Raw genomic sequence first — 13,028 nt, 5'->3', positions numbered from 1 at the left:
TAGGAAAAAGGCAAGGGGTGCTCCTTATCCTCAGGCTGCTCATGATCCATGACTCCCATTACCCGAGCAGCAGAAATTTTGGACAAGGAGATACTCTTCATCTCCCAGCAGGCTGGGGAGGGAGAGGGGCAGCCCGTGCGGTGCCCATGGGGCAGGCGGAGGGTCTCCCGTGCGCCACACGACCCAGCCAGGCCCCGCGTAGCACCCCGGGGACCGGTCCCTTTTGGGGAAGCTGAAGCCCTGGTGCAGCAGGGGCTGAGCCCGTTCCAGCGGGATTGTGCAAACTCAAACCCCAGTGTTTCTCTGCAAGGCGAACTTGGTCCAGATCTCCGCTGTGCACTTTGCACTCTGACTGTGGTGACCTCATGCTGGCTCCCTCAGCAGTGTTTAAAGTCCAGGGGAGAGGGGAGCTCACCTGCCTCCTACGCACAACGGCTCGGTCCCACTCCTCCCTGCCTGCACGTCTGCCTGGACAGGGGCTCCGAGGCCTGGATCTGGACTGCATCATGCGGCTGCTTTTCCAGGCAGCGGTTCTGTGCCTGACGCTGGGCTTGAGGCAATGCACTGAGGAAACGACACAGGAGAACACCGTCCACCAAGCTCCCCAAGCAGAGTCATCCTACTCAGACTGGGGCATCGAGACCATCCGGGACAGCTTTGAAACGGTCAACGGCTACTTCGATTCCTTTTTGGAGCTGCTTGGGGGAAAAAACGGCGTTTGTCAGTACAGATGTCGATATGGTAAGTGAACCTCACTCCTGCTGCCACACCTCTCCTCGCCCTTTCCCCCTCATGTGGAAACTCGCAGCACTCTCCTTCCTCAAGACCACAACCAGCTCCTACCCATGACCTGACCCCTGTGCTGCTCGGCACCAAAAAGTCACCCAACTCCTCCGCTAGTGCCAGCACAGGCACACCGAACCCTCATATTTCCCTCTCAGACTGATCTTGAAGCCACTGCCCTGTGTGCAAGCGGACAAGAGGAGAGGATGCAGGTTTTACAGGAAGGGCACAGAGGTAACCAGGCAGGTAACCCTGCAGAGAAGGAGCAGGGTAGGCAGCGAGGCCCTGGAGGGGAGGACGAGCAGGCCCTGCGAATCTGACTCAGAGGGGTTGTGTCACCAGCAGCCCTAATCTCAGCAACCTTGGGAGTGTCATTATTCAGCAGTTGCGAGTTGGCTAATAGCATGGGCTGGAGGAGGGGAGATAACAGCAAGGTACACGAGACCGGCGGTCACCACGGAGGAACCTTTAGTACTCAAGGCAGAACAAGGCAGCTGCTGCTTGCCTTGGACTTTAGAGTGATTTACCAAAAAAGAAGGGTTTGGTTTGTTCTGGGGGCAGGACAAAGGGGGTGACATCTCAGGGGGAGCAGGCAGGGCAGGGGACTGGGCGCGCAGAGGTCTCTGGGTGCTGGGCAGGCAGACGCACCAGCAGCATCAGCCACCAGCAGGATTCCTGCTGAAACAACCTGTTTGGGAACAGCAAGGTGGTTTCCTACAGACTGTGTCCTCTCCCCAGCCTCCCACAACTGTCCCCTCAGCAATAACTGTCCTCGGTCACCTTAGCCTGCCCAGCCACAACTGCCAGTCAGCCCTTTTCCCACCACCTTCATCCCACGTCCCTAGTGACCGCCTGGGCAAGATGCTGGTGAGCAGGGAGGCGATTTCGACCCCTCTCCTTCCTTGAGCACTGGTTTTCACAGACACAGGCTCCACGCTTTGGAGAGATCCCACTGACTCAGGTGCAGTCTGCGCACATTGCATTTGTTCCCGAACACAGGCTGCACGCTGTGCCTCTCCAGCCTGCACAGGGCTGTCTGTAAATGCTCTCCGAGAGATGCAGCCGGGGGGGAAGCATCTCCCCCCGCTCCCCAGCCAGCAGCGAGGGTATCGGGGGCAACAGATACTGCAGGGCTCAGACCCTAGCTCCCTGTCAGGGCGAGATGGCAGGTGGGCCACCCTTAGCCAAAGTGGGGCCACAAGGAGAGTTTTAAATTAGCCTTAAAGTTGTTTGGTTTGTTTTGTTTCTAAATGAAGTCTATATATCAGTCCGCCTGCTCCTGCCAGCTCTGCTCCCCAGGCCCCATGCTAACAGCAAACAGGGAGCAGCAAGCCAGGCTGATATTCAGAGCTCATTTCAGGGAGCCTGAGGACTCACCAAGTCCTGGAGAAGTCGTCGCTCTTGGGCATATCCCGAGGCCGGGACTCTCTCCCTGCCCCTGTCCCCGCTGCCCTGGCCCTGCACTCTGGGCAGGGGGAAACGCATCTCCACGGAGCGGTGCGAATGCTTGCCTGCTCCCTGAGAGCATCCTGCGTCTTATTGAAGAAATGTTTTACCTAGAATGGAAAACAAACAAGCACATCGTTAGCCGTGTTCTCATCTTCTGCTAAACAGCTCATTAATCACTGGCTGGAGGAGTAAACTATTGAAAAGCTGCCCACTTGCCTCCAAGAGTCTTTCTGGACCCTTCCAGGACCATTTGTTCGTGCTGGTCTCTAGCACAGACACTGCAAACTGCAAGTGGAGGGGCCACAGCGATGATCCCAAACCAGTGAGACCCAGTCTGTGCTCAGAACAACAAACACAAACCATTTTCATCACCTTCCTGCTGAATAAGGGCCCAACTGCTTTTTCCCCAGGCACAAAGCAAAAATTATGCCTTCTACTTCCTTCCATTTCAGCCACCGATAATAGCTTATTTTGCCACGCTAAAGGTCAGGACTCAGCTGTGATTGCCACATCCATCTTCAGTTGAGCACGTAGCACTTGGCTGTTCTGGCTATAGGACTCTCCTCTTGGTTTTTCAGCAGCTAGTGAGGTCTGAAAACAAACAACTTGATGGATTACTCCCTTAAATCAGGACATTAGGGTTACACTCGCATTTGCTGGTGAATATCTCCTCCTCCTCACAAAATCTCTCTGGGCATCTTCGTGGGGGGGGAAACAGCCTGAACTGGGAGTACAACCCTTGATAGCTTCCTTCAGCTGTCTGGCCAGGCAGGACTTCAAAGTTTTGCCCAGCATTTGGTCCTGGGGGCGCTTAAGATCAGGAGGAACATCCAGGCTGTGGGAAAAGAGCCTTTAAAGTCAGGCTCTCCACATAGTGCTAGAAGGTCTGCTCAAAGCCTGCTTGCCTGGGGCGCAGAAATAACAACGGACCACTCAAACCAGCAAAGATCCCCAAGACCATCTATTCACCCACAAATACATTCACTTCCCGCTGCCAGTGTACCAGTACCGCAGTGTCTGAGACCTCCTGCATCGCCAGCAGCTGTTCCAGCCAGCTGGCCTTTTTCCAGTCTCTTGGCACAGCTACAACAGCCTGGAGATATTAAAATGCATTAGGGAAATGTGCTTCCCATTAGAAACTCAACTTCATTCTCCTCTAAGGCCGTGTCAACGAGGCAGTGCCCTGAAATAGATCTTCTTCCCAAGAACGGGCTTCCTCAGCGATGCTTCTACGCATCAGCATCGCTCCTCAGCATGCTGCTGGGCAGGGCCCACTGTGCTGGCAGCTTTGGTGTTCCCTCAGTGATGCTCTGCAGCAAGCAGACAGAACACAACAGGCCCTTGGTGAAACACCGCTAGAAAACAGCCAGGGTGACCCCCCCAAGTCCCTGCCCTGTCACAGACCTGTCTGTAATGAGGAGCAAGCAACGAATGATAACGAGAGCACGGAGTGGAGGCTCACGGAGAGTCAGGAGCGCCGATTATTTCTGCTTTGCTTTTGTTTTCCGGTTAGCTAGAAAACAAGGTGTAGGAGAGAGGTTAACCGTGGTGTCTCAGACTTTATCTGCTGAGAAAGAGTTCACAAAGGGGCACTTTACAAATGATTAAGCTTTGTTTTTCAGAGAGGAGGGGGGCAGGTTTCCTGCAAGGGCTCATCTTGAAGGCAGTTCAATGTTTTGTTGGTTACCACAATTCTCATGTCAGATTTTTTTTTTCCTCAGGACAACTTTCTAAGACATTATAATAGCTGTAACTTCAGCTTAACAATTTTCTCTGGAAACTCAGTTATCTCCATGTCCCCAGACAGTCTCACTTCTACTGTGACTTGCCACCTTATCTCATTAATTGACAATGTGCTGCAGGAACATAACTTACTGTCAATATTACAAGCAAGTCATTAAAATTTGACCCCATCCTGCAAAATCCACCTTGGATTTTGAACTTTCCTCTGCCTCAGACCTCAGTTCAGGAACATTTGAATTCTGAGTCCCAATTCTCATCCCCTTCCAAAAGAACAACTAGACTGTACATGGCAACCAGACCTGGGTTATATTGCATGTGAGCCTCAGGTTATATAGATTCAGCCCATATATAGACATCATTCCTTCTCTCAATAGCATAACCATGAAAATAGTGTAATGTGCAATGTGTTGTGAACTCAGAACTTACCTTGCCTCAGCGTCACCCAACAGACTTGAGTTATGTTTTGGTGTGAAGATAATCCTATAATGATGGCGTGCTGCAACCAACTGATTTGTGCCCTTTGTCTACCTGCTCAAAATAACAATGCTTTCTGCACTAAAAAATTACATCTGGAGCATGAAGCAGATCTGACCTATTCAAAAGGGGCCAAAAAAGGTAGAAACACAGTAGTAACTGCTGTACTGAGAAACCCCTTCCCACAGAAATGCCATCGCCTGGCGGTAACCTCAACTAGAGGCTTTATCTTGGCTTGCAGACAGCTAAATCCTTGCTGCACAGTGCATTTCTGTAGGCTTGGAGAAAATTGGCTATTAGTATCTCACAGCTGGACGGTATTTCAGTTTGTTGTTTATTTCTTGCAAACGTGTTGTTTAAACAAAACCTCTCTGGCAATTTTTTAATTTAGAAGGTGCTGGGAACATTCCAACGTAAGACCTTTTGAGGCATTCGGCTGTGAGGTCTTCTCAAGAACACGGCAGATTTATGGCTATATTAACCACCGGTACTTTAGGTACCTAGACAGAAAAAAGGAAAAAAGTGTCCTGAAAAATTAGCAGTGCTGACAAGAAGAAAACAGTGGAAGTGTTTATAAGAACCCAACCCTGCCTGAAGGGCTAAATTAGATCTATTTTTATGTCTATATAAATTCTCTAGCAGTGCTCAGGGAAGCAGAAACTTAACTCTAGAGGTGATGGACTTAGAGAAGGCTCAACTCACACATTTTTTTGTTGGAACATTCACACAGCTTACAAAGGTTCCCTAGAGCAGAGTTCAAATGTCTTGTTTTAACACCTCATTTTGCATCTGAGATCTCCCTTTTGTAAACCCAGCTGGGACAGAAACAGAACCAGCACTGAACACAAATCAAGGGACAGTAGAGAGAAACATGACTCCACGACGGGCTGGTCTCCACGACTTCTCCAGTGGAGAGTCCTCTTCCACCTTTAAACAAGCTCCTTGCACAGCTGAGTCAAGTGAAGTAAAGTAAAATAAATTGCTGCTGAACTACTGATAGCCAATCATCTGCTGGACTCTTTCTACACTGGATAAATAATTATTCACAAAGGAAATTCTTGCTCCAGGAAAGCAGAGAAAAAGGGACAGAAATTATTTGTAAAATGTGGCAGTGCATCACCACATGCAGAAAACAGACCAAGACCACCTCCTGCTCTGAGCAACATCAGACATGCATGCTCTAGCACAATTTTGCAGAGATCCATAGCTCACCAACACTCTGAGAATGAACTGAGGATAGAAAGAAATCCCCTTGCTAAGCTAGTAGGTTAGCTAGTGGTTTCTTGGAGGAGTTTAAAACCCAGCCAGGTGATCCCAGCTGCGCAGAGCTCTCAGGAAGCACGTGAAAAAGCTCCTAGGAGATTCGGGAGGTCTGAGGTACTAACTCCACCATGGAGGGCTGCTCAACCGCACAGCCCCATGCTGCAGAGAGGGACTTGCCCATTTTTAAGAGCTGGGGAGAGTCTCAGACCTGGGGACTGAACTCAGACCATTTTAAACATTTGAGAAGTGCTGGGGACCCAGTTCATGCACAAGCCAGTGCTCCAGTAGCCATGCCAGAGGAGATACAAGCTAGGCCAGGCTGTTGAGCCTCGCCAGGAGTGAGCTGAGAGCAGTCTCAGCCAGCTCTAGCACCTTTCCTTCACTCCTTGCATCTCCTGGAGGAGAATGAAGTGTTTGGAGATGCAGACCAAAGGGGAGCTGCCTGTCACTCCTTGCTTTTTGGTGCTACTCTCGGGAAGTTGGGTTTTCCTAACAGTTTTCCTTTCTTTCTCAGGGAAGGCTCCGATGCCGCGACCTCACTACAAACCCCAAGAACCCAACGGCTGTAGTTCCTATTTTCTGGGGCTCAAGGTACCTGAAAGTGTATGTACTGCCACAGCCACCATTCCCAAATGATGCAATTCTCTAACCACAGCAACCACCTCACAATATTGGGGAGGGAAAAGGCTTAGCTGTGCTACGCAGCGACTGTGTGACGGCTTCTCTTTGCAGCTGAAGCCAGAGCTCTGGAAAAGCGAGGAAATATCACTTAAGAAAAGGGGGTACCCAGCCAAGCAGAGCACCGTGTGGAGAAATGTATTTTTATCAAGGCCTTGAGCAATCCCGTGCCCTTGCAATAGAACAGGGAACACGTTCAACACTGGGCAGCTCAGTGACAGAGCATGATGTGCAAACAGCAATACTTGAATGCATTCTCCATACCTGGCCCTTCATCCCCTCCCATGCCTTTTGCCTTTGCCAAGCACTGAAATAAACCTGCCAGGTTTAATACTGCACCCACTTGTTATTTTAAAAGTAATTAATATTGGAATCACAAGGAAAAGCACTCCCATGAGGCTCTATGAGCAAGAATTACTATTTAGCTCATGCATTACTGCTGCTCATGAAGCCTGCAGCAATTAGGCAGATGCCTGCTCTGAAAAACCCTCTCTTTACAGCCCATTTTTCATGTTAGAGTAGTTCCTGAAACTACATTTCATTGCAAACCTTGTGAGCATTTCTGTGGTCCCTCCTCCTTATGCAGGCAGTCATGAGCGCTGAGTGCAATGAAGAAACAATTCATCTCCTAAATACCACATGAGAAAGGCCAAAAAGACGAAGAATTTACAACAAACTAATGAGTCCAGTCTGTCCAGGAGACAGGCCTTCTGTCCCATCACCTCCATGGCACCTCTAAGCGAGCAGAACTCCCCTGCCCAAGCTGTATTTGTGCTTGACCTTGCAAGTGCATCTGTGAGAAATTAGGCATTAATAACACTTGTAGCAGATTTATTAGACCAAAAGGTGGGATTTGTCAGGCTGGGGGAAAAGGAGGAAAGAGAAAAAGGGCCTTTGCCACTGCTGGCGAGGACAGGATGCTCTCCGGTGAGCTCTGCCAAATGAGAACCAGCAAATGGTCATGAAGGGGCTGTTCCCCATGTCCCTACCAGAGGTGACAGACAGAAGAGAAGTGAATGTGGTCTGTCCTGCATTGGACCTGCATTAATGCCACCGCTTTCTTTACACGGTGAAGGAAAAGCATGTTTTCTCTCCTCCTGCCCCAGCTGTTGGGGGTAACTTCTGGAAAAGAAGCCAGCTGGGCTCTGCAAAGCCTCACCCAGTTGCAGCTGTTTGAGTCTGAGGCCAGGAGGCAGCCATGGGACACTTCTTTTCTTTCCCCAGCTAGATTTGGGCATCCCTGCCATGACCAAGTGCTGTAACCAGCTGGATATTTGTTACGACACCTGCGGGGCCAACAAATACCGCTGCGACGCCAAGTTCCGCTGGTGCCTCCACTCCATCTGCTCCGACCTCAAGCGCAGCCTCGGGTTTGTCTCCAAGGTGGAAGGTAGGCTTCCCGGCTCGTGGCCCCCGCGGAGAGAACAGGGAGGTGAGGGTGCGGGCAGGGAGCCCTTTCCTTGCCAAAAGAAACAAAAATCTGCAGTAGGGAGCAGCGCGTCTGTCCTGTGCTTGTCACAGATGGGTCAGAGCGGAGTGAGAACACATGGTTCTGAGATCTGCACACACACACACACACTTCTGTCCCAAGACTGGACACCTAGAATTATTTACATTTGGAAAACATTACAAAACACATGTGGAAAGGAAAAAAAAGAACCAAAAAAAACCCCCCTGGAAGCAATTCCTTCAACCTTTGGATGCCTGCTCTGAGAGTTCAAACACTTTCACAGGAGATCAAAAAACCTTCCAGAGCCAGTAAGCCACACACTGAAACCTGTACATGGCCAAGGGCCAACAAACTGGGAGAGCCAAGGACAGGGGCTGTCTGGGAGCTGGTTCACAGGTAAGAGATGACGATGGCAGCAGGGACACACCACAGCACGGGTGGTGGCTGAGCCACTGTGGGGAGGTCTGGATTGCTCAGGAGCCCCCGTGCTAACAAAGATCTAGTGACGTGTCAGCAGTTCAAGAGCCACCCTGGTTTTGCCTAAGTTTAAAAGCCTCAGTCTGCAAGTTTGAGAAGAGCTTTTTGGTAAAGGCTGCGTTTGGTAACCTCTGTGAAAGAGCGTCCAGGCCACCAAGACAAAACAAAAATGTGGACTGAGATACAAGTGCTACAGGCCAAGTACATCCAATCTTCTATGGTCATCCTTATCTACAAGTCCTCGTGCAGCCAGCCTCTTCCTATCTCTTTAGATTTTCCCTGCCAGTTTTTCAGATCTCTCCTTTTTTCCTTTCTGCCTGCAGCAGTGGAGCCAACAGGCCCTGAAGAGTTAAGGTGGAGCAGTGCCCACACTCTTTGGCTGAGCAAAGCCACCTCTGGCTACAGTCAAGTAGGACTAGATTCCCCCAGCACCTCTTGGTTGCCGCAGGAAGCACAACTGTTGCTAACACAAACAGACCTCTGAGCCATTCTCTCCTCCCCTTGCTCTGCCTCCTCTTGCCTTGTGCTCTATACCTGCTGCTCCCTGTCCTCAGGGCTGCTCCGAGCAGCTCCTGTCACACAGTTCACCACCATCGCAGCTCTTCTCTGGGATCCTTTCCCCTGAGTCACTGGGAGTTCAGAGAAAGCAGGCGGGGGAAGAGCAGCTGCACTCCCTTCACGTGGGCACAAACATCCCAGCTGCAGCAGGGCCAGTTAACCAAAGCCTCAGTTTTCCCACTGACATGCTGCCACCTCTCCAGCTGAGCTGACTCCCGAAGCAGCAGGAGCAGAGCGAGGTGCTCAGAGAGACCGAGGTAGAAGGAGACAGTCCCAAAGACCTTCCCAAATCTATTACGCATAGAGCAATCGAAATTAGTGCCAGTGAGTAAGCTCTAAAAGACCTGGTATTAGCCTGTTTTTTTAATGACAAGCTGTTTTGGGCTTACTTTTGGGGAAGAGAAGGGGCTAGTAGTAAGGCAGACCATATCGAGAGCTCCACTGTTGCAGCTGCAGTAGGATTTTTCATGCTGGCCGGCAGCTGGCATTGTAACTCCCAAAAAGCAGGAAAGCTTGGTTAGTAGCGGCTATAGGCAATGGAGGGGAGAAAGAGCCAGGAAAGACAGTACTGTGGAGGTCTGCTGGGATGCCTGCTTGGTAAACGGTGTTATTTGCAGTGCCCCACATGATCCATCAATGAGAAAAGCCTGAGAGAGGCTAGAAAGGAGAGGGGTTAGGGGGAAGGAAGTTAGTGCCAGATTGATGCCACCCTGGGGAGGAAATAGCCCTCAGTTCAGCAGAAGGGAACCTCTGGATTTATAAGAAGTGCAACGCCCACGCTTCCAACTGCAAATACCACACAAGTCAGTGCAGGGCTCAGGCTAGAGTGCTTCCACTCAGCCCTCAGACATCCCAAAGTGCCTGTTACTCACCTCCCTGATCTTTTCCTCCTCCACAGCTTGCGAATCCGTCGCAGACACCGTGTTCAACACTGTCTGGACCCTCGGCTGCCGGCCCTTCATGAACAGCCAAAGGAGCGCCTGCATTTGCAACGAGGAAGAGCGAGATGAATTGTGAGGAAAAGCAGACACCCGGCCTCCACGAGCCTGCTGCCAAGCGTCCCCTCTCTGACACCGCACCTCAGCACAGCGATTTCTCTCTTGGCCTCGCATGGCACGGGGGGACCTGGGCCAAGCAATACACATCAACTACAGCTTTTGGGTAGAGGGAAGCAAAAGGAGAGACAGCCTGCGGCTATAAGAGCAGTGGTACCTGTTGTCCACCACAGATGCAGTTCAACAGCCCTACCCCTTTTCCAAGTCCATCAGCCTGAATGATCCAACGCCAATTTTCTCTACAGACTGATCAGGAGAGAGAGGCAAGATGTAGTGATGGTTATAAACAAGGGGCTTCACTTGTTTATTTGCCTTAGACACACGTGTATTAGCTCCCCCAGCCCCTTAACTCTTTAATTTGCAGTGCAAGGCATTAGGTTTCTGCAGCCCCTGAAAATCCCAGTGCATGGACACATTATCTACATTTTTCCACCACTGGTGAGAGACTGAAGAAGAGGGGTAATTTACTTTCAGTGTGTTGCTCATACCCATCCCTGACGTTCTCCAGCCTATCATTACACACCCTGAGAAGACTCTACTCATTTAAATATTTGTTGGATCCCAAAAACGATTTAAAACATCCAGGGACTCAGTAAGCATAAGAAGGACTTTAAGTGTGTTTGATACAGGCACAACTCCTCAAATTTGGGCAGAAGGGAACCAAAGCCCATTGTGTCTGGGATGTGAAATCCCAGCACTCTCCCATAGTCTCAGGAGACGAAACCACTTTTCTTTGGCAGTGTCATCCAGACCTATTTAATTATCTTCCTCCTATATCATTTAACAAAGCTTTTCGCTTAGGATCCCTTTTTATACAAAATGGCTGGGTATCCACCTCCAGCTTTTGCACAAGAGAAACAGGAGGCTTGTGGTTGCCTTGGATGAGATACGCGAAATTCTGGAGGCTTATCTGTCAGGTGGGGCAGGGCTTAGATGGTACCGCTGTGGGACAGAGATGCTGCCAGCTGAGGAGTCATCAGCAGTCTCAGACAAGCATTCTTTCCAAAACGCAGTTAATACTTCCATCTGCTATGGGGAGCTTTTATTGCATGCAAAATTAGGATTTAAAGTGGTCTACGGAATTTCATCTCCATAGAACATTTGCAGACAGCTCTCATCTGCGTTTCTTGTTGAAAGGAAGTTGCTGCTGGGTGCGCGTGTGATGCCACATAAATACTTCAGTGTCTTCTGCAAACATATTTATGGTTATGTTCTTCCATCTGCCACAGAAAAGCTAAGGCTACAGAAGGGTGATTTCACAAGAATGGAAAGAGTTTGTCTTAGTTATTTTTCTCCTAGTTTGTGTTTAAATGCATAGACGGAGCTATAAATTATTTAAGACCCGTATTCCCGTTCTTGCCAGTCATCTTTGCTTTACAGTGAGCAGCAATGAGACATTCATCTGGCCCCAAACAGACTGAAACAACAAGACCCCACCGGTATTAAGACCAGGAAAACGTAAGTGACCACATGATGGATACTGGGCTATTTTCCATTAAGAAGGACCTTAATTTACACTGATCAGACACAATGACGCCCTTCCCTAGCCGTGCTAATTCACTCGAGAGTGAATACCGCATTGCCAGGGTTCATTGCAGTGTGTGTCTATCAGAGCATGAGGCTGCACAGACAATCTGATCACCCGTCTAAGAAACACATATTTTTGGCTAGGAATGGGAAGGAAACATTTCTCGCTCCAGACACTTCACAAATTTTGTATTTTGTTGGTGAAATGCTGCCTGTTGACACTTTTAAATGTGAGCATACTCTTATGATTAAATGACAAAATTTAAAAACAACGGCAACAAGAATCTATCTTGTCTACGCTCAATAGCCAGCTGGCTGGCAAATGTCTTAAAGCATTTTATAGTTCAAGTGATATCAGGCTAAAGCCAAGCCAAGCAACTGACGACAGATGATGATATTCACTGGAGAAATTGAAGGGTTCTGAAAAGAAACTATCTACACACTGATGTTTTGGAGACATCACTAATATAAATAATAATTTCTTCATGCTTTCAGACCACCATTCATCCCAAAACACTACCGACTGCTACACGCAGGGCATTAGTGCATTTTTCTCTACAAAATTAAGCTGTGGTAATCTGAAAAACCTCATGAGCAGCTCTACAAGGAAACTTTTGAGCCTTCAAGTGGTGGCAGGGACTCAAAAAAACCACCAGATAATCCTGCATAGGAGAAAACCAGAGCATGAACTACAGTAAAACTTCTGCAGCCGAACAAGCAACTGCCTTCGCTCCCATCCTGCTCTGAACGAGAAGACGACATCGTGCTCACCCGACAGCTTCCTGTTGGCAGAATTATTTGCAATTCTTGCTGGTGTTCAACCCATTCGGTCAGCGTGCCCTCCCCTCGCAATGGCTCCTCAAACAGCAATCTCCATTTCTGCTGAGGACACAAAAGCAGGGACTGGAAGAGCATATAATATGTGTTTCCTCCTGGACATCCAATGTTCAGATGTTGCCAGAACACCAACCACACATGTCGGGCAGCCCTGATGCAGCTGGGATTTTGAAGTACGGTTGGCAGTGTTGGTCGGACCCTGGGGAGCACCAGCATTTCCTCCCCACATTACTCTTACAGATAATTTAACTAAAAAGCTGCAGAGCAGAAAGGCCGCTTTGTATGCATTTGTCAGGAAGAACCAAATAATGTGCACAACAACAGAAATAAGCCAGGAAATGAACCTTTCCTTCCATCACTACCCCACGTCCCTTTCACACGAACAAAAAAACTCAAGTTGCCTCTCCAGAAGGCACCAGATAATTAATTTCATTGCCCAGATCTTGTTTTATCAAAGCGAGTATATTTAGCAGGGATGCCTGAACAAAGAAGTGATAGTGGGAAATTGCCCGGAGTTGTTTTCATTTCCTTTTCATTCACGTATGGTTAGATAACACAGGAAAAGTGTCTTTCCACTTACACTTACTTATCATCATAGAGACATTTGCAGTTATTCTAACACACACACACACATGTGCGCACACACATCCCAAACTGGAAAAGCAGCCCTGAAGCCATTTAGAAAACTCCTGAAACACCCAGCCCATCACATTCCCATTCCTCACTAGAATCTC

General features: G+C 49.1%; 1 protein-coding gene across 1 annotated transcript; it reads left to right on the top strand.

Moving 5' to 3' along the window:
* The first annotated feature begins 506 nt into the window (after window positions 1-506).
* PLA2G12B (phospholipase A2 group XIIB) lies at window positions 507-9,892 on the top strand. The gene is made up of 4 exons (XM_065639368.1): window positions 507-741; window positions 6,227-6,315; window positions 7,615-7,780; window positions 9,774-9,892. Exons 1-4 carry the CDS (start codon window positions 507-509, stop codon window positions 9,890-9,892), a joined length of 609 nt encoding a protein of 202 aa, XP_065495440.1.
* Window positions 9,893-13,028: the final 3,136 nt, after the last annotated feature.

Source organism: Caloenas nicobarica, chromosome 7, assembly GCF_036013445.1.
Source record: "Caloenas nicobarica isolate bCalNic1 chromosome 7, bCalNic1.hap1, whole genome shotgun sequence".
Taxonomy (NCBI): domain Eukaryota; kingdom Metazoa; phylum Chordata; class Aves; order Columbiformes; family Columbidae; genus Caloenas; species Caloenas nicobarica.
The sequence above is the reverse complement of the archived record's forward strand: the minus strand, read 5'-3'. Positions and strand labels throughout refer to the sequence as shown.